The 23,322-nt window shown below is 39.0% G+C and overlaps 1 protein-coding gene across 4 annotated transcripts; it reads left to right on the top strand.

Annotated features, from left to right (window-relative positions):
• The first annotated feature begins 8,465 nt into the window (after window positions 1-8,465).
• Window positions 8,466-22,347, top strand: TMEM183A (transmembrane protein 183A). 4 transcript variants are annotated; one of them, XM_065873457.1, is made up of 8 exons: window positions 8,466-8,688; window positions 8,883-8,972; window positions 9,793-9,960; window positions 14,770-14,929; window positions 15,807-15,987; window positions 18,402-18,482; window positions 20,090-20,245; window positions 21,592-22,347. In XM_065873457.1, exons 1-8 carry the CDS (start codon window positions 8,580-8,582, stop codon window positions 21,775-21,777), a joined length of 1,131 nt encoding a protein of 376 aa, XP_065729529.1. In that variant the 5' UTR covers window positions 8,466-8,579; the 3' UTR covers window positions 21,778-22,347. The 4 variants fall into 4 exon arrangements, with proteins under 4 accessions (XP_065729529.1, XP_065729538.1, XP_065729556.1 ...); XM_065873466.1 differs by having other exon boundaries at window positions 8,580-8,688; window positions 14,773-14,929; window positions 21,592-21,777; XM_065873484.1 differs by lacking the exon at window positions 8,883-8,972 and having other exon boundaries at window positions 8,580-8,688; window positions 14,773-14,929; window positions 21,592-21,777.
• Window positions 22,348-23,322: the final 975 nt, after the last annotated feature.

Below are 23,322 nucleotides of genomic sequence, written 5' to 3'. Positions count from 1 at the left end.
CACTGGGTTCCACTGTTGGTGGGAATGTAAATTTGTGCAGCCACTGTGGAAAACAGTATGGCAGTTTCTCAAAAAACTAAAAATAGAACTGCCACATGATCCAGCAGTTCAACTCCTGGGTATATATCCAAGAAAAAAAAATGAAAACACTAATTCAAAAAGATATATGCATGCCAATGTTCATAGCAGCATCATTTGTGATAGCCAAAATATGGAAGCAACCTAAATGTCCATCAATAGATGAATGGATAAGAAGATGTGGTATGTGTGTATGTATACACACACACACACACACACACACACACAATGGAATATTACTCAGCCATAAAAAGAAATGAAATTTTGCCATTTGTAGCAACATGGATGGACTTAGAGGATATTATGCTAAGAGAAGTAAGTCAGACACAGAAAGACAAATACTGTATGATATCACTTATATGTAGAATCTAAAAAATACAACAAACTAATGAATATAAGGAAAAAGAAGCAGACTCACAGATATAGAGAATAAACTAGTGGTTACCAGTGGGGAGAGAGAAGGGGGAGGGACAATATAAGGGTAGAGGATTAAGAGGCACAAACTATTAGATGTAAAATAAATTACAAGGATATATTGTACAATGCAGGGAATATAGCCGATATTTTATAAGTATAAACGGAGTATAACCTTTAAAAATTATGAATCATGGGCTTCCTGGATGGCGCAGTGGTTGAGAATCTGCCTGCCAATGCAGGCGACACATGCCATGGAGCAACTAAGCCTGTGCGCCACAACTACTGAGCCTGCACTCTAGAGCCTACGCACCACAACTACTGAAGCCTGCATGCCTAGAGCGCGTGCTCTGCAACAAGAGAAGCAACCGCAATGAGAAGCCCGTGCACCACAGTGAAGAGTAGCCCCCGCTGGCTGCAACTACAGAAAGCCCCTACGCAGAAACGAAGACCCAACACAGCCAAAAATAAATAAATTTATTTTTTAAAAATTGTGAATCACTATATTGTACACCTGTAGACATATAATATTATACATCAACTATACTTTAATAAAAATATGTATATATGATCTGATTTAAAAAAAGAAGAGGGCTTTCCTGGTGGCGCAGTGGTTGAGAGTCCGCCTGCTGATGCAGGGGACGTGCGTTTGTGCCCTGGTCCGGGAGGATCCCACATGCCGCGGAGCGGCTGGGCCTGTGAGCCATGGCCGCTGAGCCTGCGCGTCCGGAGCCTGTGCTCCGCGATGGGAGAGGCTACGGCAGTGAGAGGCCCGCATACGGAAAAAAAAAAAAGAAGAAGAAGAAGAAGAAGAAGAAGAAGAAATGATAGGTATTGCAAATTAAATAAAAAGAAATAATTTTATTAAATAAAGAAATAAAAACGGCTCCTTGGACTTGAATCAAGATGGCAGATGCAGAACTCATCTGCACCTGTGAACACATCAACAATATATCTATATGTGGAACAACTCTCACTGAAAACTAACTGGAGACTAGCAGAAGGACTCCTGCACAACCAAGACTTTAAGAAAGATCACACAGAATTGGGTAGCAAGGGAAGAAAAGCAATCAGGTCAGGATCTGTGCCCCTGGGAGAGGACTCAGAGTAAAAGAGAGACTACACAGGTGGAGACCCTCCCTAAAGAGTGAGTGTTTTGAGCCACACACTGGGTGCCCCAACACTCAAATCCAACAAAAGGATGATGACTGGAGGACCTTGGCTGACTGGAGGACCCGTGAGACTAACAGGAGGACTGTGGGAAGCCTGGACTCTGCTGCAGAGAAGTGCATAAACACTTGCTTGCTTCCAAAGCAGGGCAGAGAGGGCAGACTGAAACTGCTTGAGTGACTGACTGGTGTCTTGTGACCACCCTGGTACCTGCCCCAGCCTGAGCTGATTGAACCCTCCCGCACCACTTACCTGGCGTTGCAGCTCCACACTGGAGCAAGGGCTGCCATGACTAAGGAAAAGGCTTGGCTGTGAGATGCCGAAGTAGTTCAAACCATAAGCAGCATCTGAGCAGGGAGGGGGCAGCCATTACAGATGATTGCAAAAGGCAGCCTATCAGAGGCAGTCTGAATTTCTGATAGCAGCCAGACAGCAACACACCATGCTTGACCCTCACCAGATACCCACGCCAACCCCTCATACTCCAGTACTGCTCTCCTCTGGGGTGAGGGTTCCAGTGCTGGGAGGGGGAAGAGCACGCACTTAAAGGGAACTGACTCAGCTTGGAACTGACCCTCAGGGATTCTGCTCCAGTAGCTTGGGACTTGACCCGACCCCCAGTAGGGCAGTGACAGCCACTAAGCAGAGAGGAAGTCCCGCCTCACACCCAACTCTGGCCCTAGCCCTTCTATTTTCAGCCCCCCTTCTTACTAAGGTGATAGCTGCCAGCACATCCTGAGGAAAGACAGGACTTGTGTTCATGTCAAATACAACTCTCCCACCAAAGCCACTGGACACACACAGACTATAGGGAAGCTCCTACATAAGGACACTCCTTCAAGACTGCTATAGGCAACTGTTTCACCTAATTTCATAGAGACAGAGGAATATAAGCAAAATGAGAAGACAGAGGAATTTGACTCATTTGAAGAGCCAGAGAAAAACCCTGAAAAAACAACCAATGGACAGAAATAACAAATTTACCAGATAAAGAATTCAAAGCATTAGTGATAAGAATGCTAATAGAATTGGGAAAAAGAATAGATGGACATAGTGAGAATTTTACTTAGGAACTATAAAATATAAAAAAAAGAACCAGTCAGAACAGATGAATACAATAACTGAAATGAAAACACATTAGAAGAAATGAACAGCAGTCTTGGTAATACAAAATAATGTGCAAGTGATCTAGAAGATAGAATAATGGAAATCACCCAATTAGAACAGCAAAAAGAAAAAACATTCTCCAGGATACAGCACATGCTAGGCCACAGAATAAGTCCCAACAAGTTTAAGAAGATAAAAATTATATCAAGTATTTTTTCCAACCACAGTGGTATGAAAATAGAAATCAATTACAGGAAGAAAAATGGGAAGAGAAGAAACATGTGGAGATTAAGCAACATGCTACTAAAAAACCAATGGGTCAATGAAGAAATCAAAAGGGAAATCAGAAAATACCTCAAGACAAATGAAAATGGAAACAACTTTCCAAAATCTATGGAATGCAGCAAAAGCAGTTTTAAGAGGGAAGTTTATAAAAATACGGGCCTATCACAAGAAATAAGAAAAATTTCAAATAAACAACCTCAACTTCCATATAAAGGAATTAGATAAAGAAAAACAAACAAAGCCCAAAGTCAGCAGGAGGGAGGTAACAATAAAGATCAGCAAGGAAATAAATAAAACATAGACTAAAAAACCCAGAAAATATCAAAGAAACCAAGAGCTGGATCATTGAAAAGGCAAACGAAATTAATAAACCTTAGCCAGGCTCACCAAGAAGAAAAGAGAGAGGACCTAAACACACAAGATGAGAAATAACAACCAATACCACACAGATACAAAACATCATGAGAATACTATGAACAGTTATATGCCAACAAATCGGACAATCTAGAAAAAATGGACAAATTTCTAGAAACATACAACCTTTCAAGACTGAATCAGGAAGAAATAGACAATCTGACAAGACTAATCACTAGGAGTAAAATTGAATCAGTAAAAACAAACAAACAAACAAAAACAAAACAACAAAAACTAGCAAACAAAAGTCCAGGATCCAACGGCTTTACAGATGAACTCTACCAAACATATAAAGAATAACTAATACCTATAATTTTTAGACTATTCCAAAAATGAAGAAGATAGAACACTTCCAAATTCATTCTATAAGGCCACCATTACCCTGATACCAAAACTAGATAAAGACACTACAAAATAAAAGAAAATTACAGGCCAATATCTCTGATGCAAAAAAATCTCTACAATTATCAGCAAATCAAACTCAATAATCTATAAAAAGTATCATGCACCAATGATCAAGTGGTATTTATTCCGGGGAACCAGGAATGATTCAATAATCGCAGGCTTCCCTGGTGGCGCAGTGGTTAAGAATCTGCCTGCTAATGGAGGGGACACGGGTTCGAGCCCTGGTCCAGGAAGATCCCACATGCCGCGGAGCAACTAAGCCCGTGTGCCACAACTACTGAGACTGTGCTCTAGAGCCTGAGAGGCACAACTACTGAGCCCACGTGCCACAACTACTGAAGCCCATGTGCCTAGAGCCTGTGTTCCACAACAAGAGAAGCCACCGCAGTGGCCCGTGCACTGCAATGAAGAGTAGCCCCCGCTCACTGCAACTAGAAAAAGCCCGCGCACAGAAACCAAGACCCAACACAGCCAAAATAAGTAAATAAAATAAATTTTAAAAACATAAAATGATTCAATAATCACAAATCAATGTGATTTACCATATTAACAAAATGAAGGATAAAATTCACATGATCATCTCAACAGATACAGAAAAAGCATTTGACAAAATTTAACATCCATTCATTGTAAAAACTCTCATCGAAGTTGGTATACAGGGAACATATCTCAACATAATAAAAGCTATTTATGACAAACCCACAGCTAACATCATACTCAATGGTGAAAAGCCAAAAGCTTTCCCTCTAAAATCAGGAATAGGAAAAGGATGCCCATTCCTGCCACTTCTATTTAACATAGTATTGGAAGTCCTAGCCATGGCAATCAGACAAGAAAAAGAAATAAAAGGCATCCAGATTGGAAAGGAATTCTTAAAACTGTCACTATCTGCAGATGAAATGATACCATATATAGAAAACCCTAAAGTCTCTACCAAAAACCCACTAGAACTAACAAACAAATTCAGTAAAGTTGCAGGATACAAGATTAATAGAAATCTGTTGCATTTCTGTATACTAATAATTTCTCAGAAAGAGGAATTAAGAAAATAATTCCATTTACAATCACATCAAAAAGAATAAATACCTTGGAATAAACTTAACCAAGGAATGAAATACCTATACTCTGAAAACTATAAATTATTGATGAAGGAATTTGAAAATTATAGAAAGAAATGGAAAGATATCCTGTGTTCTTGGATTGGAAGAAATAATGTTGTTAAAATGTCCATACAACCCAAAGCAATCTAGAGATTTAATGTGATCCCTATCAAAATACCCATGACATTTTTCACAGAACTAGAACAAATAATCCTAAAATTTATGTGGAACCACAAAAGATACCGAATTGCCAAAGCAATCTTGAAGAAAACAAGAACAAAGCTGGGGGTATCACACTCCCTGACTCAGTTCATACTACAAAGCTACAGTAATAAAAACAGCACAGTACTGGCACAAAAACAGACACATATATCAGTGGAATAGAAAAGAGATTCCAGAAATAAACCCACACACTTATGGTCAATCAATCTACAACAAAGGAGGCAGGAATATACAATGGAAAAAAGACAGTCTCCTCAGTAAATAGTGCTGAAGAAACTGGACAGCTACATGTAAAACAATGAGATTAGAACATTTCCTCACACCATACAAAAATAAACTCAAAATGGATTAAAGACCTAAATGTAAGACTAGAAACCATAAAACTCCTACAAGAGGACATAGGCAGAACACCCTTTGACATAAATTGTAGCAATATTTTTTGGATCTGTCTCCTAAGGCAAAAGAAATAAAAGCAAAATAAACAAATGGGACCTAATTAAACTTAAAAGCTTTTGCACACCATAGGAAATTGTTGACTAAACAAAAAGACAACCTACTGAATGGGAGAAAATATATGCAAATGATATGATTGATAAAAGATTAATATCCAAAAAATATAAACAGCTCATACAACTCAATATCAAAAAAGCAAAGAACCCAATGAAAAAATGAGCAGAAGACCGGAACAGACATTTTTCCAAAGAAGATATACAGATGGCCAACAGGCACATGAAAAAAATGCTCAACAGTGCTAATTATCAGAGAAATATAAATCAAAACCATGAGATATCACCTCACACCTGTCAAAATGGCTATCATCAAAAAGACCATAAATAACAAATGCTGGCAAGGATGTGGGGAAAAGGGAACGCTAGTACACTAGTGGTGGGATTTTAAATTGGTGCAGCCACTCTGGAAAACAGTAGGGAGGTTTCTCAGAAACCTAAAAATCAAACTACCATATAATCCAGCAATTCCACTGCTGGATATCTGAAGAAAACGAAAACACTAATTTGAAAAGATACATGCACGCTAATTATCACAGCAGCATTATTTACAATAGCCAAGATATGGAAGCTATCCAAATGTCCATCAAAAGATGTATGGATAAAGAAGATGTGTACACACACACACACACACACAATGGAATAGTGCTTGACCATAAAAAAAAAAAAGAAATTCTGCCATTTGCAGTAATGTGGATGGACCTAGAGATTATGCCTAGTGAAATAAGTCAGATGAAGACTAATACTGTATGCTATCACTTATATATGGAATCTAAAAAATAAAACGAATGTAATAACAAAACAGAAACAGGCTCACAGATACAGAGAACAAACTAGTGGCTACCAATGAGGAGAGGGAAGAAGGAGGGGCAAGATAGGGGTATGAGATTAAGAGACGCAAACTACTATGTATAAAATAAGCAAGCAACAAGGATATATTGTACCATACAGGGAAATATAGCCATTACTTTGTAAATGGAGTATAATATATAAAGATATTGAATTACTATGTTGTAAATCTGAAACTAATATAATATTGTAAGTCAACTATACTTCAATAAAAAGATAAATAAAACATTGACAAGAATAAACAATAAGTTTGTGTAAAAAAAATTTAAGGGACATAAAAGAGGATGTTATTAAATGGAGATGCATACCTAGTTCCTGAGCGGAAAGACTCAAGAGTATATAGATGTCAATTCATTCCCAAATCAAGTCTATAAGCTGAAGGAAATTTTTTTAAAGTTTTCAATAAAATTCTTTCTGGAACTTGAAAAAACATAACAGCTCTTTTAGTAACTTTTACAACTTGTCTCCCTAGAAAGAATGTGTATCTTTGAGTTTGGAGTTTAGCAGTGTCATTAATTAAAAATTGCTGCTTTTTAGTAAAAGGTGAAATAAAAGATTTACATGTGTTCGAATCCATTAATGTGGCCAAAGGACTTAAAGAGGAGCTTTGCTTTAGATCTTCATATTCTTGAAATTTGAAAGATAAACAGTTTTGGGGTTAGCACTTCTTTCATTCCAATGAATTAAAATAGTAATTATATGGTTGAAAATGAATGTTTCAGTTAAAACCTTTAAGTCTCCGATAGTGACGGCATAAAAATAGGGTTTATTTCTTTTGCACTTTGATTTCCTCCAGTCTCAATGTCTTGGTGTTTTCAACAGGGTATCACATTAGCAGAAATATACTTGCATGTGGGTGTTATGAACTTTTTATTAATGTTGTGAAGTGAGAAGGCTTGGTGCTTTACCAGCTGTGTTTTGTCTACAAACATCAATCATGGAAAAATTATTTGAAACAATTTTCTTTTAGTTCAGTCTATTAGACCCTTGTTCATGTTATAACTTTAGATAAATTTGAATAGTTCGCGACTATAATCAATTACTCAGTTTCAATTACAGTTCCTAATTGATTCAACCCTATTAGCACCATCTCTAGTGATAGTCTGTTACACGATGTTAGTAAAAGGCCAGTGGTTTGCGCCTAATGAATGTCTATGTATTAAGTAATTAAAAACAGAAGTCTGCTTCTAAATATGTTAGGGTGGCACTGTCTGGTGGGTCCAACAGTTTGGATTCCTGGTCCCTAAGTACCATGCTTCTCAAGCCAGGGATTAGCATCTTTTGGGAGCTGCAAAGAACTTAGAAGGACAAAGAACCTAACTTAGGACACACAATAACTTATTCGTACTGGTGATACTAGACCAGGATCCTGCTCCCTCACAGTTCTGTAACCTTCGCTCGGTTTTTTCTCTCAATACAAAGCAAAGACACCATTCTTTCCTCATTGATCCTTCTAGTATTAAGTTTGGAGTATGGTGGTAAATTAATAAACTTTTAAGAGCCCCTCCCCCAGCTTTGGGATTCAGAAATTTACAGCTTTTGTATAAGAAATTAGAGTTAAGACTCTTTTAGACCCATGTTGGACTATGTCTACGTGGCCTGAGAGATGGAGCACGAAGATGACAATAGATGTGCTTTTGGGATACTGAAGTGAACCTGGAGTGTGGACAGAGGCAGTAGCAGAAAAATCGGGGAGACCATAATGTAAACTCAGTTCTAATCAACGGGGTTGTGGGTTTCGGGTCTGAGACACCAAATCACCTTACAAGACGTATGATAAAAAAAACCCACACTGCCCAGAACCACCAGCTACCCTTAGGGAACCAGACGCAGGTTGACCCTTAGGCGCTGGATGATGACGTACTGCCTAGACCAGGTGGTGATTGGTTTCTGAAGAGGGGGGTTGGCCGCCAGTGCGACGCGGAGCCCTGTCCAAAGCCTCGCGAGAGCTGCGGTCCTGGAGCGGAATGGCTGCGGAGCCGGGCAGAGCTGGCCTTTGGCTCCTGCTTCCCGCTCTCTGGCCTGAAACATGGCCCGGGGTCCTGGCCCGCTAACCCGGCCTCGCCCCGACACAGTCGCCATGCCCAAGAGAGGAAAGCGACTCAAGTTCCGGGCCCAAGACGCCTGCTCTGGGCGAGGTGGGCGAGGGCGGGGGCGTTGAAAGGCTTGGGGCTGGAAGCAGGGAGGGGGCTGGACAGCACCGAGGCGAATGCTCGCCTGCCTGCGACGGGAGGGCGGCTGGACTGGGGACTTGGAGTGAGCAGGAAATCTTGGTGGGGAGGAAGCTGAGGAGAGAAGGCGTCCTCCTTTGAGGTTTGGTGCTGTGTTTCAGTGACTGTGGCGGATTATGCCAACTCGGATCCGGCCGTCGTGAGGTCTGGAAGGGTCAAGAAAGCCGTCGCCAATGCTGTTCAGCAGGAAGGTAGGCTTCCGACGAGTCTTTTCAGACTCAGTGAAGAGAGAACTAGGTGCTTTATTTTCCTGGGATTCTGCCTCAATGTTTTTCTTGCAATCCTTTAGGCGTCTTCCCGTAAACATGCTTGCTCTCCTCGATGGTTACTCATATATTCAAGGGGAGGGGAAGGATTAGTCAAGAGCAGTAGCAGTTTCCGTAGCAGAAATATTTTATTTCTGTCTTCCCATAAACAAACAAACAAACAAAAAACTTTGCGTACTCTTCTTTGGTTTCCACTGCTTTCTTCCTGGTTATTAATCTTATTCCTGTTGTTCACATATATTCTCCACTTAACTCTGCTGTTTGCTTCTTTGTGTAATAACCTTGAACTATTTATTCTTTTCCTTTTCTCATGCTTCTCTTACTTTCAAGCTTCTTACTCAGGGGTCCTTGAAGCTTGTGTTTTCATGATATGTACTGTCTCCAGCCCAGGAATAATGTTAAATTGGGTTTAATTCCTCTCAAACACTGCTCCTCAGAATTTATGCAAATGAAAATAGCATTCACCTTTTGCTTTTACCCTGAAGGGTTTATAGTGGAGAATAATTCACTCCCTTTTTCTTCAGGTCTGAAGCAGTTTCTGCAACTTTGGAGTCAGTTTGCTCTTTACTTTCCAATTTTTTGTGTTTAAAATGCTATATATATATATTTTTTAAGATTCTCAGCTTCCTTTAGCAGACTCACACAGCTTTTGCTTTTGTTTTCTTTTTTCTTTTCCGTATGGATGCTGATATCCTGCCTAAGCCATGGTACTCTGCCATCTCATTCTCTTCTTATTTTCTTCTAGTAAAATCTCTTTGTGGCTTGGAAGCCTCCCAGGTTCCTGCAGTAGAAGCTTTCTCTGGGGCTGGTGAGCCCTGTGACATCATTGACAGCAGTGATGAGATTGATGCCCAGGAGGAAAGCATCCATGAAAGAACTGCCTCCAGAAAAAAGAAAAGCAAGAGGCACAAAGGTACAGGGCTCACTCTCTTTTGGATTATTAGTCCTATCTGTGGTGATAACTTGAAGCTGTCACTTTCTCAGTAGCACAAGAGGTGATACCAGTGGAGAACCAGAGTTTGGATCTTTCTAGTGGGACAGGACTTCAATATACCAGGGCTTTCTACTTATATCTAAAGTTGAGAGGAAAGGCGATTGGTAACAGTAGTAGCCATTCATTGAGAACATATCATTATCAGGTAAAATCCATATAGCAACAGGAAAGCAAAAAGCCTTTGCATTTCTGAATGTGTAAGGAAGCAGAGTTGTGACAAAAATGTTCTCTCTCCCAAATATGTGGTTTGTATATAACCAATTTCATTTCAGCGAAAGTTAGATTATTATCGTGGACTTTTAAGTGCTCTGCAATTGTTAATGCCTGCTTTGTGTCTAGTAGGTACTGTAGGAAATAGAAAAATGTGTGATGTTTATGTATTAGTGGCAATAAAACTTACACAAATGAAACAAAGAAAGGTAAACTAATGGTATACAATGTGCCAATGCATCATTCACTGGTTTGCTCCAGACTTAAGGAATCAGACTCTTGGGGTAGAGCCCAGAATTCTTAAAGCTAAAGTGGTTCTGATGATCAGCTAGAGTTAGGAGGAAACTAATGTAATAAATGATATGTGTATTTTTGGTCTCAGATCTGTGAGAACTTTCACCTATACTTGAGAATCAGATGACAGACTTTTGCATATGTTAAAATATATTGAAATAATCAATAAATTAATGAACTGACTTTGCTTTGAAGTTATACCAATTATTGTCAGTGATACCGCTCTTTTCCGGAACCAAGAATGTTAATAGACATTCCTAACACTTCTTTGTTCCTTAATTTCTTGCTTTAAATCCCTACTTGTCATCACCATTGTATTAGATATTTCTCTTGATTTTCCTTTTTGGTTTTGAGCACATTCCACATAAGAGCTTACAGACTTTTAAAACATCTTTATTGAGATAAAATTCATCTCTTTAAAGTGTACAATGCAGTAGTTTTAGTATGTTCTCAGAGTTTTTTTTTTTAACATCTTTATTGGCGTATAATTGCTTTACAATGGTGTGTTAGTTTCTGCTTTATAACAAAGTGAATCAGTTATACATATACATATATTCCCATATCTCTTCCCTCTTGCGTCTCCCTCCCTCCCACCCTCCCTGTCTCACCCCTCTAGGTGGTCACAAAGCACCCGAGCTGATCTCCCTGTGCTATGCGGCTGCTTCCCACTAGCTGTCTGTTTTACGTTTGGTAGTGTATATATGTCCATGCCACTCTCTCACTTTGTCACAGCTTACCCTTCCCCCTCCCCACATCCTCAAGTCCATTCTCTAGTAGTTCTGTGTCTTTATTCCCGTCTTACCCCTAGGTTCTTCATGACATTTTTTTTTTCCTTAGATTCCATATATGTTAGCATACGGTATTTGTCTTTCTCTTTCTGACTTACTTCACTCTGTATGACAGACTCTAGGTCCATCCACCTTACTACAAATAACTCAATTTCATTTCTTTTTATGGCTGAGTAATATTCCATTGTATATATGTGCCACAACATCTTTATCCATTCATCCAATGATGGACACTTAGGTTGCTTCCATCTCCTGGCTATTGTAAATAGAGCTGCAATGAACATTTTGGTACATGACTTTTTGAATTATGGTTTTCTCAGGGTATATGCCCAGTAGTGGGATTGCTGGGTCATATGGTAGTTCTGTTTGTAGTTTTTTAAGGAATCTCCATACTGTTCTCCATAGTGGCTGTACCAATTCACATTCCCACCAGCAGTGCAAGAGAGTTGTGTAGCCATCAACATGATCTAAGTTTAGAACATTTCTATCAACTCAAATCTATTAGTATCATTCCTCATTCCCTCCCAACACTCTCTCCCACCCATCCCTTCCCCCAGGCAACCACCAATCTACTTCTGTCCTTACAGATTTGCCTATTCCGGGCATTTCAGATAAACAAAATCATATAATATGTGGTCTTTTGCGTCTGGCTTCTTTGACTTAACATAATGTTTTCAAGGTTCATCCATATTGTAGCATATATCAGTACTTTATTCCTTTTTATTGCTTTTTATTTGACTGTCATAAATGCTACTATGAAAACTCATGGATAAGTTTTTGTGTGAACATATATTTTTATTTTTGTCAGGTAGGAGTGAAATTGCTGGATCGCATGGTAACTATGTTTAACTTTTTGCGGAACTGCCAAGTTTTTTATGAAGTTTCCGTTTTATATTCCCACCAGCAATGAATGAGAGTTACAGTTTCTCCACATCCTCCTCAACACTTGTTATTGTCTAACTTTTTAAACTATAGGCATTCTAGTTGATGTGAAGTGGTATCTCATGGTTTTGATTTGCATGCTAATGGTGTTGAGCGTTTTTTATGTGCTTATTGGCCTTTTGTGTATCTTCTTTGGAGAAATGTCTATTCAAATTCTTCACTCATTTTTACATTAGGTTATCTTTTTATTACTGAGTTGTAAGAATTCTTATGTATTCAGGAGACCAGTCACTTATCAGATACATGATTTGTGGTTTACAAACTCTTAGCTATAATTCATCTTTTACTTCCTTGCTGCACTTTACCCCCATTAGGGTCCTTCATTCTCATCAAACTGGTCTTTTTTTTCCCCCTCTTTTAGCTTTTTAAAAATGAAACATATACAAAAGAAGAGAGAATAGTGTAATGAATCCAATGTGGCTATTACATAGCTTCAGTTATCAACTCATGGTCACTTTTGTTTCAGCCACTACCCCCTCACCCCCACCTCAACACACACACACACACACACATACACACACCCCATAACACACTTGATTATTTTGAAACAATTTCCAGATATTCCATTTTTATATCTGTAAATATTCTGGTAGTTATCACCAAAAGGTAAATGCTCTTAAAAAAATTATCACATCTAAAAAAGTTAGTAATTTCTTTTTTTTTAAAGCTATTTTATTATTATTTTTAAAATTTATTTATTTATTTTTGGCTGTGTTGGGCCTTCGTTGCTGCACGTGGGCTTTCTCTAGTTGCAGCAAGTGGGGGCTATACTTCATTGAGGTGCGCAGGCTTCTCACTGTGGTGGCTTCTCTTGTTGAGGAGCATGGGCTCTAGGCGCGCTGGCTTCAGTAGTTGTGGCACGCGGGTTCGGTAGCTGTGGCTTGTAGGCTCTAGAGCACAGGCTCAGTAGTTGTGGCACACGTGCTTAGTTGCTCTGCGGCATGTGGGATCTTCCCGGACCAGGGCTCAAACCTGTGTGGCCTGTATTGGCAGGTGGATTCTTAACCACTGTGCCACCAAGGAAGCCCAACAGTAATTTCTTAATACCATCAAAATCTTGTTAGACTTGTCTCTTTATTGCCCTCACATGTGTTTTGTTTTTTTAAATATCCAGGCTTCATGTTAGCTGTTTATTTCACTTGGAATACTTTTCCCCTTAACCTATGAATATCAAATTTTTTGTCCTTCATAACTTATCTCCATGAAGCTTTCCTTTGCTGATTCCATTTCCTATGTTTTGAAATTTCTTAATAATTGTGTGTAAAACATTGGCAATTTTTATAATTACTGAGTTTTGTCCCTAAGAACAGAAAATTTTTAATAGTACTCTGCTTTGTGAAAGTCCTCATGGGTCTCAGTGGAGGAAATTCTGATAGTTGTTTGCCTTCTCTTTTAGAGAGAGATTTAATGTGGGAGAAGGGGGCCCCAAATGTGGTAGGCTGAGCCTTAAATGGTTACTGGAGATTTCAAGAAGCATAAGAACCAAAAAAGACGATGTTGTTTTAGAAGCATTGGTCTCTGTTACGAAGAACCTAATGCAAGAACCTGATTGAGTCATAGAGCTGCAGGAAGCAGCTAGAAAAGTAGAGGCAGCTTCAGGGAGGTAGTTGTAGGGGCTTTCTGCTCAGGAAACAGAAAGAAAAAAGCTGTGTTTTGGATAGCTATATAACTAAGTCTCAATTAAAGATTATGGTTAGCCCCGATTCTGGTATCTCTGTGGAGTGTGAATTTTTATTTGAACCTGACATGTATAGTGGACCTCAGGGTCAAGAGAATTAATCCTAATGAGGTCTGAAGGAGGAAGAGGTGGGGATACATCATCACAGGGTATCCTTGAATACTGGATGCTTGTGGCCAGAATTGTAGATCAAGCTGACAATGAAACAAGAAGAAACCAGAAGACACATATCTAAGGCAATTACTGAGTAATGAAAGTACACTGTAACTTACTTGGTTTTTTTAATTTAGTTTGTACTTTGAGGTTTCCTCATACCATTTTAAAATCAGTTTTATTTTTTAAATGACTGAATTGAAGAAAATGTTTGGTGGACGGGAACTGCAAGGGAAATCAAGGGCAGAATTTATAGTGAAAAGCTGGACTTGGGAGAAAACTGGGTTCTGTTTACCTTGAATACGTGCAACGTTCTGTTTTCTTACAGTAAAATGGACACAATAATATTTTCCTTATTTCCACTGAAAAATTATTATAGTTGAATGATATAATGTATGCAAAGGTACTTTGAAAACTTCAAAATAGTATGTAAATAGTGGTTAAATAAAGGCCTTAAGAACAAGACCTATTCACTTGGGCAACAGGAAACAAAAGTTTTCAGCAGCTAGAATAAGCAGGAAATGATGAGTTTGAGAGGCTTCCTTGGACCTATTTAAACCATTTTCTTAACTGTGCAAGCCCTGGGAGAATTGAAATGATTGGGGATCTTTATATGTGCATATAATAGAAGGTCAAAAGTTATAGTTCTTTTTTCTGTTTCAGAAGATCTGGATGGGGCTGGAGGAGAAGAGTATCCCATGGATATTTGGCTCTTACTGGCCTCCTATATCCGTCCTGAGGACATTGTGAATTTTTCCCTGATTTGTAAGAATGCCTGGACTGTCACTTGCACTGCTGCCTTTTGGACCAGGTTGTACCGAAGGTGCGACCACAGGGAGCTCACTGTTATCTGTGTAGCTTATTTCTTGTTGTTTTTGATTTGGAGCTACTCTCTGGATGGTGACCTCTTCTCACTTTCTCTACTGCATGCCTGGGCATGAACCTAGCTTTGAATTCCTTGAGCTCCTCTTTAATTTAAAATTGATATTATTAATTCATCTGGTAATTGTCTTCCCTATGGTTACCAACTTTTCTTCAGCGGTTTATCTTAGCTAGAATTTTCAGAAGTTATAGATGCCCATCTGTTTATCTTTGCAACTGGATTTGTTGTTTCTTAGATTTGCTAGTCATCTTGAAGTATCATATAGTCTTTGTAGTTATGCTGCTCTGTGTATAGTAGTGGTGAAGAGGGAGTGAATGATGTGATTAGTAAGAGGGCTGACTTTTGATGCAGGGTTAGAAGTGTAGTGAAGATTATAAATCGTCAGTAAGAATGTGGTGGAAGGGGATGGTGAGGTATCAGGGAGTAGAGAACTTTCTGAGACATGTGACAGGAGAACTTGGTGGATCTTCCCCAGTGCAGGTTCTTTTTGAGCAGCTGAAGAATATTGTACTGGTATAAAGTCAGAGACTTGCCCCCTTTTTAAAGTGAAATAGTGAGGATTTAAAATTTTTAAATGAATAGAGGAGTACAGGATTACAAGGTATATTGGGTTTTGCATAGAAGAGACGCAAAAGTAGCTAAGAAGTGAAGGAGATAGTGATTTGTGTGTGTGTATGTGAGAGCACTAGGGACAAACTAACTACTGGCCAGTGGAATAGTATAGTAAAATTTGTACTGAGCCTAGGAGTCCTAGGAGACTGGCCTAGAGCAGAAGAGAGAGGTCACTTATTGGTAGGAGTAATGTGTCATGTTTTAGGCACTACACGCTGGATGCCTCTCTGCCTTTGCGCCTGCGACCAGAGTCAATGGAGAAGCTGCGCTGTCTCCGGGCATGTGTGATCCGATCTCTGTACCATATGTATGAGCCATTTGCTGCTCGAATCTCCAAGAATCCAGCCATTCCAGAAAGCACTCCTAGCACATTAAAGAATTCCAAAGTAAGTGACAATTAGTGTTGGGGTTTAACAAATGGACTCTTGTATAATGGGCCTGTTATCATGGCTTGTTTCCAGCTTCCTTGATGGGGTGGTCTAGGGCCATAGGTACCAGGCTGCTAAGGGACTAATGTAAACTTTCAGAGCTCATGGGTATCTCTTCTCCCAAGACATTCCTGCTGTGCTGTGTTGGCTCATGTTATCTTTACCTTAAAGCTTTCTTGTGCTTTTAGCATATTCCTTATTCTCTTTATTTTAATTTATCTTCATGCCCCTTATACATTGGGCCACTTTAGATGGTTTAGATGGTTTGATGGTTTGGGCTAGGAAGAACACAACTCAAATGGTAGATGTAAACTATAATTCTTAAAAGGTGCTTTAAATCATGATACAAAGATATAAAACAACTTACTAATTTTCTTTTTCTAATGTGACCTTGACATCTGGATTTCCACTTTCTTGTTAACCTTAAAAGATTCTGGTGTGGACTTCTTCAGCATTTGCAAAGTGCCCACTATTGCCAGGCTCAGGGGTGGGTTGTTTCAGAGACTATAAGGTACTTCCACTCATAGACTTTAGCCCTCTAAAATTCTTACTGTGTTCTAGGCCTTTCCTTATATCTTGGAATTTCCCCAGTAGTTTATATTTGTACATTGTATTCAAGGTTCTAGCATTCTTCTGATTTGTAAGTAGGTCTATAAGCCTTTGGTCCATTCTCTCCTTTTTTTTTGCCATAATGAAATATCTAGTGAACACATCTTTGCCAAGCTAGACTAGTATAGCATATATGATTGTTTAGGCAAGTTGATGTCTCGGCCTTTTTCTCATTCAACTAATACTATTGTCTAAATTTTGTATCTTTTGCGTTTGTTAATAACTTTTATTACTCTGTTCCTACCCAAAGTCTGGTGTTCTGTGGCACTTCCTGTTCTCTTCTGTTTTGTTTTTATGCTTTGGATGTTACATAATGATTCTTTTCCCCTAGTTCAGCTCTAGTGTGGTAACATTCTACCTGATACATATTGATTAAAAGGGAACTGTTGATTCGAGATCATCATGGTTCCCCCCAGGGTTGCAAACTGAGGTGGTCAGGGCCATTGGCTGAGCCAATTTAATGTCACACTAGCTGATGGATTTAGGGCAGGATTAGAATGCTGGGTGAGTAGAATTTCATTCCTTCTCCTTGTAATATGAGTGGACAGTGTATCATTTCACATTTATAGTTTTTCTCCCCCAAAAAACATTTGATCTTGTCAGGTGAGGTGGGGATCATCCCAAAGCTAACCATGCTAGGGGTGAATCAATTGTTGGGAGCAGAGCAGCGTTAGGCAAACTCCTCATGCTTGACACATCCTCGCGGCTCCAGTGCACAATGCAAGTGCTACTGCCTAAATCTAAAATACCCATGTCTTCATATTCTTATAATTGTATATTAAGTTTTTTAAGTGGACTAAAAAAGTGACTTTTAAGTGGCTAAAATCAAGGTGGTGATAACTAAGGTCTTAATCCAGACAGGAAGGCTAGGCCACCTGTCTGCTGCTTTTGTACCTGTTGTTAGAGATCTTCTGAAGAGGATGTGGGACCTGCAGTGGCAGGTGTCCCATGCATGGCCTTGCTAGTATAACCACATCGCATGGCATTCAGGAAGTTGCCAGCATGCCTAAGGGAAGTTGTCCCATGTTCCTGGACTCCACCTTTTCGTATTTGATTCTCCCTCTCTCTCTTTTCAGTAGCATAGCTTGTGTGGGACACTGGAGCCGTTGTGTTGGCAGCAGAAGTGTTTGCCCCTTAAAGCCAAGCCCATTATTTTTGATGGAACAGCAGGACCTACAGGGCATGTCTGAAGGGCAGGACAGCTGGCACGGCGGACGACCCACCCCTTATCCCCTGGGAGGTACTTAACTTCTTGTGTTAACCCTAGCTGTAGCCTGACTTTCCTTGAGGGGCTTACTCTAGACTGAATTCAGCTCACCTCTGTAGTTTCCATACCGGCTGTCTGCTCCCAGAAGGTCCTGAGTGGTTTGCTCCTATTACGTACAGGGCTGGCTGTCTCTGCCTGCCTTATGGCTTTGTTATCATCTTGTCTGGTGGCTACTGGCTGCCCTTATATTTTAATATAGAGGAGTGGCCTGCTGAATCAGATAATGCCCCAGTCTCTAGAGACCATGTTTCTGTCTTTAAAGATGAGAACAATAGGGGTTGACCTCAATAGCATCTGAGGTTGACTTATATTGGTACCTCTTCTCTTTACTGAATAGCCTTGGGATTGTCTCTTTTCATGTTGCACCAGTGTCAAATTGTAGTGGTGGTGCGGGGGAGGTGGGGGTTTCTATCCGTGCCAAAGTGAAATCTCAGCATTGGGACCGTGGCTGGCTTTAGTGCTAGCAAACAGAAAGGTTATTTTTATTTCCTTACAGTGCTTACTTTTCTGGTGCAGAAAGATTGTTGGGAACAGACAGGAGCCAATGTGGGAATTCAACTTCAAGTTCAAAAAGCAGGTGTGTGCTTTTATCATCTCTTTGCTTTTCAGGTAATAGCTTACTCTAATTTTACTAGACATAAAATTGCCTCATTAAAATCAGATAATACACATTAAAACATATAATGTCATAAAAATGAAAGAAAGAACTGTTTTGTGTGAAAGAGGCACAAAGATTTAATAGCTTAATGCAAAGAGTAAATAAACCTTGAGTGGATCGTGGATTAATGAACAAAGAGCAATAAAAGACATTTTTGGTACAATTAAAGAAATTTGAGGATGCCCTGGATATTAGATTACATGAAATTATTGTTAATTTTCTTAGGTGTGATCATGTTACTAAGTTATATATGTATCTTTATTCATGTTGAATAAGGGTGGAATGCCAGTGTTACTTTCAAATGGCTTTGCCTCCCCTACCCCAAGAGTTCATGTGGTTTTTTTTTCTTAATATGTGAATATATATAAAATGAGAGGTGAGGGAGAGAGAAAACAAACGTGGCAAAATATCCAGTGGTAAAGGGTATACAGGAGTTTATTGCATGGTTTTGTTAACTTTTCTATATATTTGAAGACTTTAAAAGTGGGGAAAAGGGAAAAACTTGTTATAACAATGTACTGAGGTTATTTGACTAAGAATTTTTTTGTTTTTCAAAGCAAATGTATTTGTAAACAACAATACTTCATATGGTTTTATATCTGAGGCAGTTTGGGCAAGCCATGGGGAGAGGGACTGCCAAGAGTCTGTAAGAAGAGTAGATACTATTGCACCTTTATCTCTGCCTTTTTCTTGGACTGTACCTGAGATCTTGGCTACAGTGAGGATCTCTTCTGCATGTCTTTACTTCTTGTCCTCAGCAGCCTCATTTCCTCCACCTGTCTCCCATACTTAGTATCTCACTGAGGTGACACATTACAAATAGAATTAGTTATCCCTCACTTGATGACAAGTGTGTTCCAGATAAGTTTGTATTTAAAGTAAATCATATTTTTACATTGATTTTTCAAAAACACGGTTCTAGGGATGAATTTTGGCTCTGATCATTTGCTTTTAATAAGATGTCCACAATCTATGATATCCATTAGATGTTGGTAGAGAGTCCACCATAGCAGCTTTTTGGGAGGGAACTGAGGGGCAATCTTCACAGTGTATACAAGCCAAGACCAGAGCTGCTGCAGGAAAGTGAATGCTAAGATTTCCTCTAGCTCTGAGAGTTGTGACTCTTGTTTTATGATGCCTGGAATTAGATGGGCACTTCTGCTTCCATCCCTTTTTGTGCAGCAGATGTTCTTTGGAGTCTGACAAGTCACAAGGAATTTGTGATCTCTCAAACATTGGAGGGCCTCTGATAGAGCTATAAGTTTCCATGTCTTGCCAGATGGTAGGAAACACCATCTAAATGAAGCACCCACTGTCACATTTCTCATCCAAATGTGTTTCCATGTCTTTCAAAGGTCAGATTTTCCTTGATCTGTATAGAAACTGATATGTATATTAAAGAGAGAAGAGATAACAGAAAAATGGATCTCAGCAGCTTTAGTTAAGCCATACCATTTTCATTGGTGGAGTCTTAGAGCCATAAACATTTTCTCTAACCCATTAGAGTAATTCTTAATTCTCTTCAGTCCCCTAGATTAAAGAGCAAGTGTATGGGAGGATTGCAGCCTCCCATTCAGTATGAAGATGTTCATACCAACCCAGACCAGGACTGCTGCCTACTGCAGGTCACCACCCTCAATTTCATCTTTATTCCAATTGTCATGGGAATGATATTTACCCTGGTAAGTGGAGACAGGATGTCATCCTCAGCTCTTTCATAGACTCACTATACTTAGGGTTTGAAAGAAATTTGTAAATTTAACCATTGAGGAAGAAATCTTTGAAGAATAATTTTAAACAAAATCTGAAAGCAGACTTGTATACTAGGAACAGACATATTTGTGAAGTTAATTATGTCTGAGAATATTTTACTTCTGTTTCCTTCTCTATAGTGAACAGAATGTTTTTGCATCTCCTGTGTAGTGCTCATTAATGTTTGAGAAACATTATCCCATTAAGGTTAATGAAGAAGCTTATACATGAACACATTATGTCAGGACCTAAGGCATGCGTGTGGTATCATAAATGGAATATTAAAATGTAGCGTTACCAGCTCTGTCTTTTGTGTGATGCTCTGACTATTCAAGGTTTAGCTAAGAATTAGATTTTAGCTAAGAATTAGATTAGTAAACAACAAATATGCTTCTGGTGTATTTTCCGTGTTTTTAACATTTTTAACTGGATTGGCAACTGGTGAGTTCATGTAATTTATCTTCTCTGTATTTTAAGCTTATGTTCAGAGATATGTTTCCCCCTCCACATTGAAAATAGCATTATTCTTTTTTAATGGTAAAATAAATAATTCATACTTCATGTGAAGAATTTAAATAATACATAAACACATTGAGAACAGTGAAGGTGACTTAGACTTCCGCTATCCTATAACTGCAGTTAACTTTTGGGGAACTGTTCTTTAATGTATCTGTTAATATATATTCAATACATGTATATACCCACTCTCTTAAATAATTTTGTATAATTGAGATTATGTCATATATCTGTTTTTATTGTAGGCATCTCTCATTAAGCCACATTAATGACTTATTTATATACTTATACTCCATATACTTCCTACTCTTAGAATTCTATACAGATTTACGTATACATAAACATTTAGAGATTTTGTGGTTTGTTTTCCAAAACAATGTGATCAGATCAGTTTCATGCATCTTGCTTAACTTGCTCAATAATATCTCATCAGAATCCCTTCAAGTCATCTCTTATAGCTCTAATCCAGTTTTTTAAAATTGTCATTAAGGTAGTCTATGTGCATGTGTCCTAATTTGTTCAGCCATTTGAGAGGCTTTCTTTAGCACCGTTTAAATATATGAAGCTAAGAAAAACTTATAAAAATCACCCTTAATTTTTAATATCTTTGCATAAAAAGATAGTATAGTGCTGTTGGTATAACTTAGAGATTATTTTGTGGCCTAGTTCATGTCAGTTTTCTAGATTGTCTCATTTTAGAGTGAGTCATAGGAAAACAAGGTTGTTTAATTTGAGTACTGAATTTATTTTTCCCTCCCAGTTTACTATCAATGTGAGCACGGACATGCGGCATCATCGAGTGAGACTGGTGTTCCAAGATTCTCCTGTCCATGGAGGTCGGAAACTGCGCAGTGAACAGGGTGTGCAAGTCATCCTGGACCCAGTGCACAGCATTCGACTTTTTGACTGGTGGCATCCTCAGTATCCATTCTCCCTGAGGGCATAGATACTGCTTCCCGTCACTGAGGGCAGCCCTGAGCTAGGCCAGTCCATTTGTAATCAGATTCTAGTTTGGAAGGGGCAGCTGATTGTATATCTGGTCAGTAATGCACATGCTCTTCAGGTTTCTGGGGCTCCTTCTAGGGGAAGGAGAAGGATTGAATCAGGAGTAAAAACATTATGATTTATAAACATATTTTAATGTAAAATTTTGCATTTGAAAGGTGAAACCTGGCCCTATTTTCTGTGTTAAACCCCATTTGGTGCTACTGAGTTTGTTCTTTATTCTTTTATCCCAGCCAGAGTGGATGATCTCGCTTTAGGGGAAAATTAAACTCTTAAATCTCCAAACAAGGAAATTTCAGCATTCCCTTATGGATCAGAGTAACCTTAGAGGCTTAAAATTGTTGCTACTGTTGCTTCCAATTTAGCTGCCCCTCAAATTCAAGTGAATATTTCCTCTTCTCCCTTTACCCCTCTCTAGAAATAAAGCAGGTGACAGGGTTTTCATAAACTTATGAGATTGACTTGTGTATCTTTCTTTAAAAATATTTGTCACATAAATATTTTTCTGCCAGTTTTGGATTTTAGGTATTTTTTTTTTTTGCATGAAGCTGATAGTAATGATAATGATTTTGTGCTACACTAGGAACTTTTCATAATATCTCTAGTTCTCACAATCCTGCAAGGTAGGTGATACTATTCCCATTCTCTGGCTGAAAAAGCTGAATCAGTGACTTACCCAAGGCCATACTATCCAATAAGTGGCAGAGCCAGAATTCTGACCCAGGTCCTTTTGCTGTGCCACAATTTAAAAGGTCAGTCTCATTATTCTTGTGGTAGATGGTGGCACAGGGGAGCAGGCAGAGTGTACATAGATAGAAAGAGTAAAAGGGTGAGTAAAAAGTTGATTGTGGTATACCTTATCCCTGATCAGCCTAAAAGTTACATAAGATTGATGAAAGAATCTTTTAAATATGTGTTTCCAAGTAAGATGTAAAACAAATCAAGACAGTTATTGCAGGAAGGATAGTGATATTTTCATTGAATTGTTAGAAGGGCATTTATTATGAAGGTCATTAAAAAATTGCATTCTCATATTGAAACCAGACTCCTGCACTATAAGAATTCAGTGACTCCTTTGCTCTGCTCTGCCCTGTGCTGCCTATGAGAGCTTGGCCTTTTATCCCTGCAGAAATGCTCATGTCCTCTTGGTGAGAGGACTTGGTATAGCTTGTGTACTCTGAGAAGAGGATCATGTTTTTGTTTTGTTTCTGCTAACAAGATAAGTTTGCTGCTTGTCTCCTCCCACCTGCCCCCCACCCAAATTAGCTAGGGAGCTGGATGTTAGCTAGAGGTGGCATCACGACCATATTCTTTAAACATGAAAACCTCATGGGGGTAGTTATTATCATGAGCTTGACTGCTAAATTAGTGTGTTGTTTTTTTCCTTACCATTCCCTACCCCCTGCTATTTAAAGAATATTCTTAGGAAGCACCTGCTTAATACAGCTGCTAACAGCTAACCTTACCCTGCACTGAGGGTGGTACT

The sequence above is a fragment of the Phocoena phocoena genome, chromosome 1 (assembly GCF_963924675.1).
Source record: "Phocoena phocoena chromosome 1, mPhoPho1.1, whole genome shotgun sequence".
Classification (NCBI taxonomy): Eukaryota; Metazoa; Chordata; class Mammalia; order Artiodactyla; family Phocoenidae; genus Phocoena; species Phocoena phocoena.
This window is presented reverse-complemented; position numbering and strand designations above follow the sequence as displayed.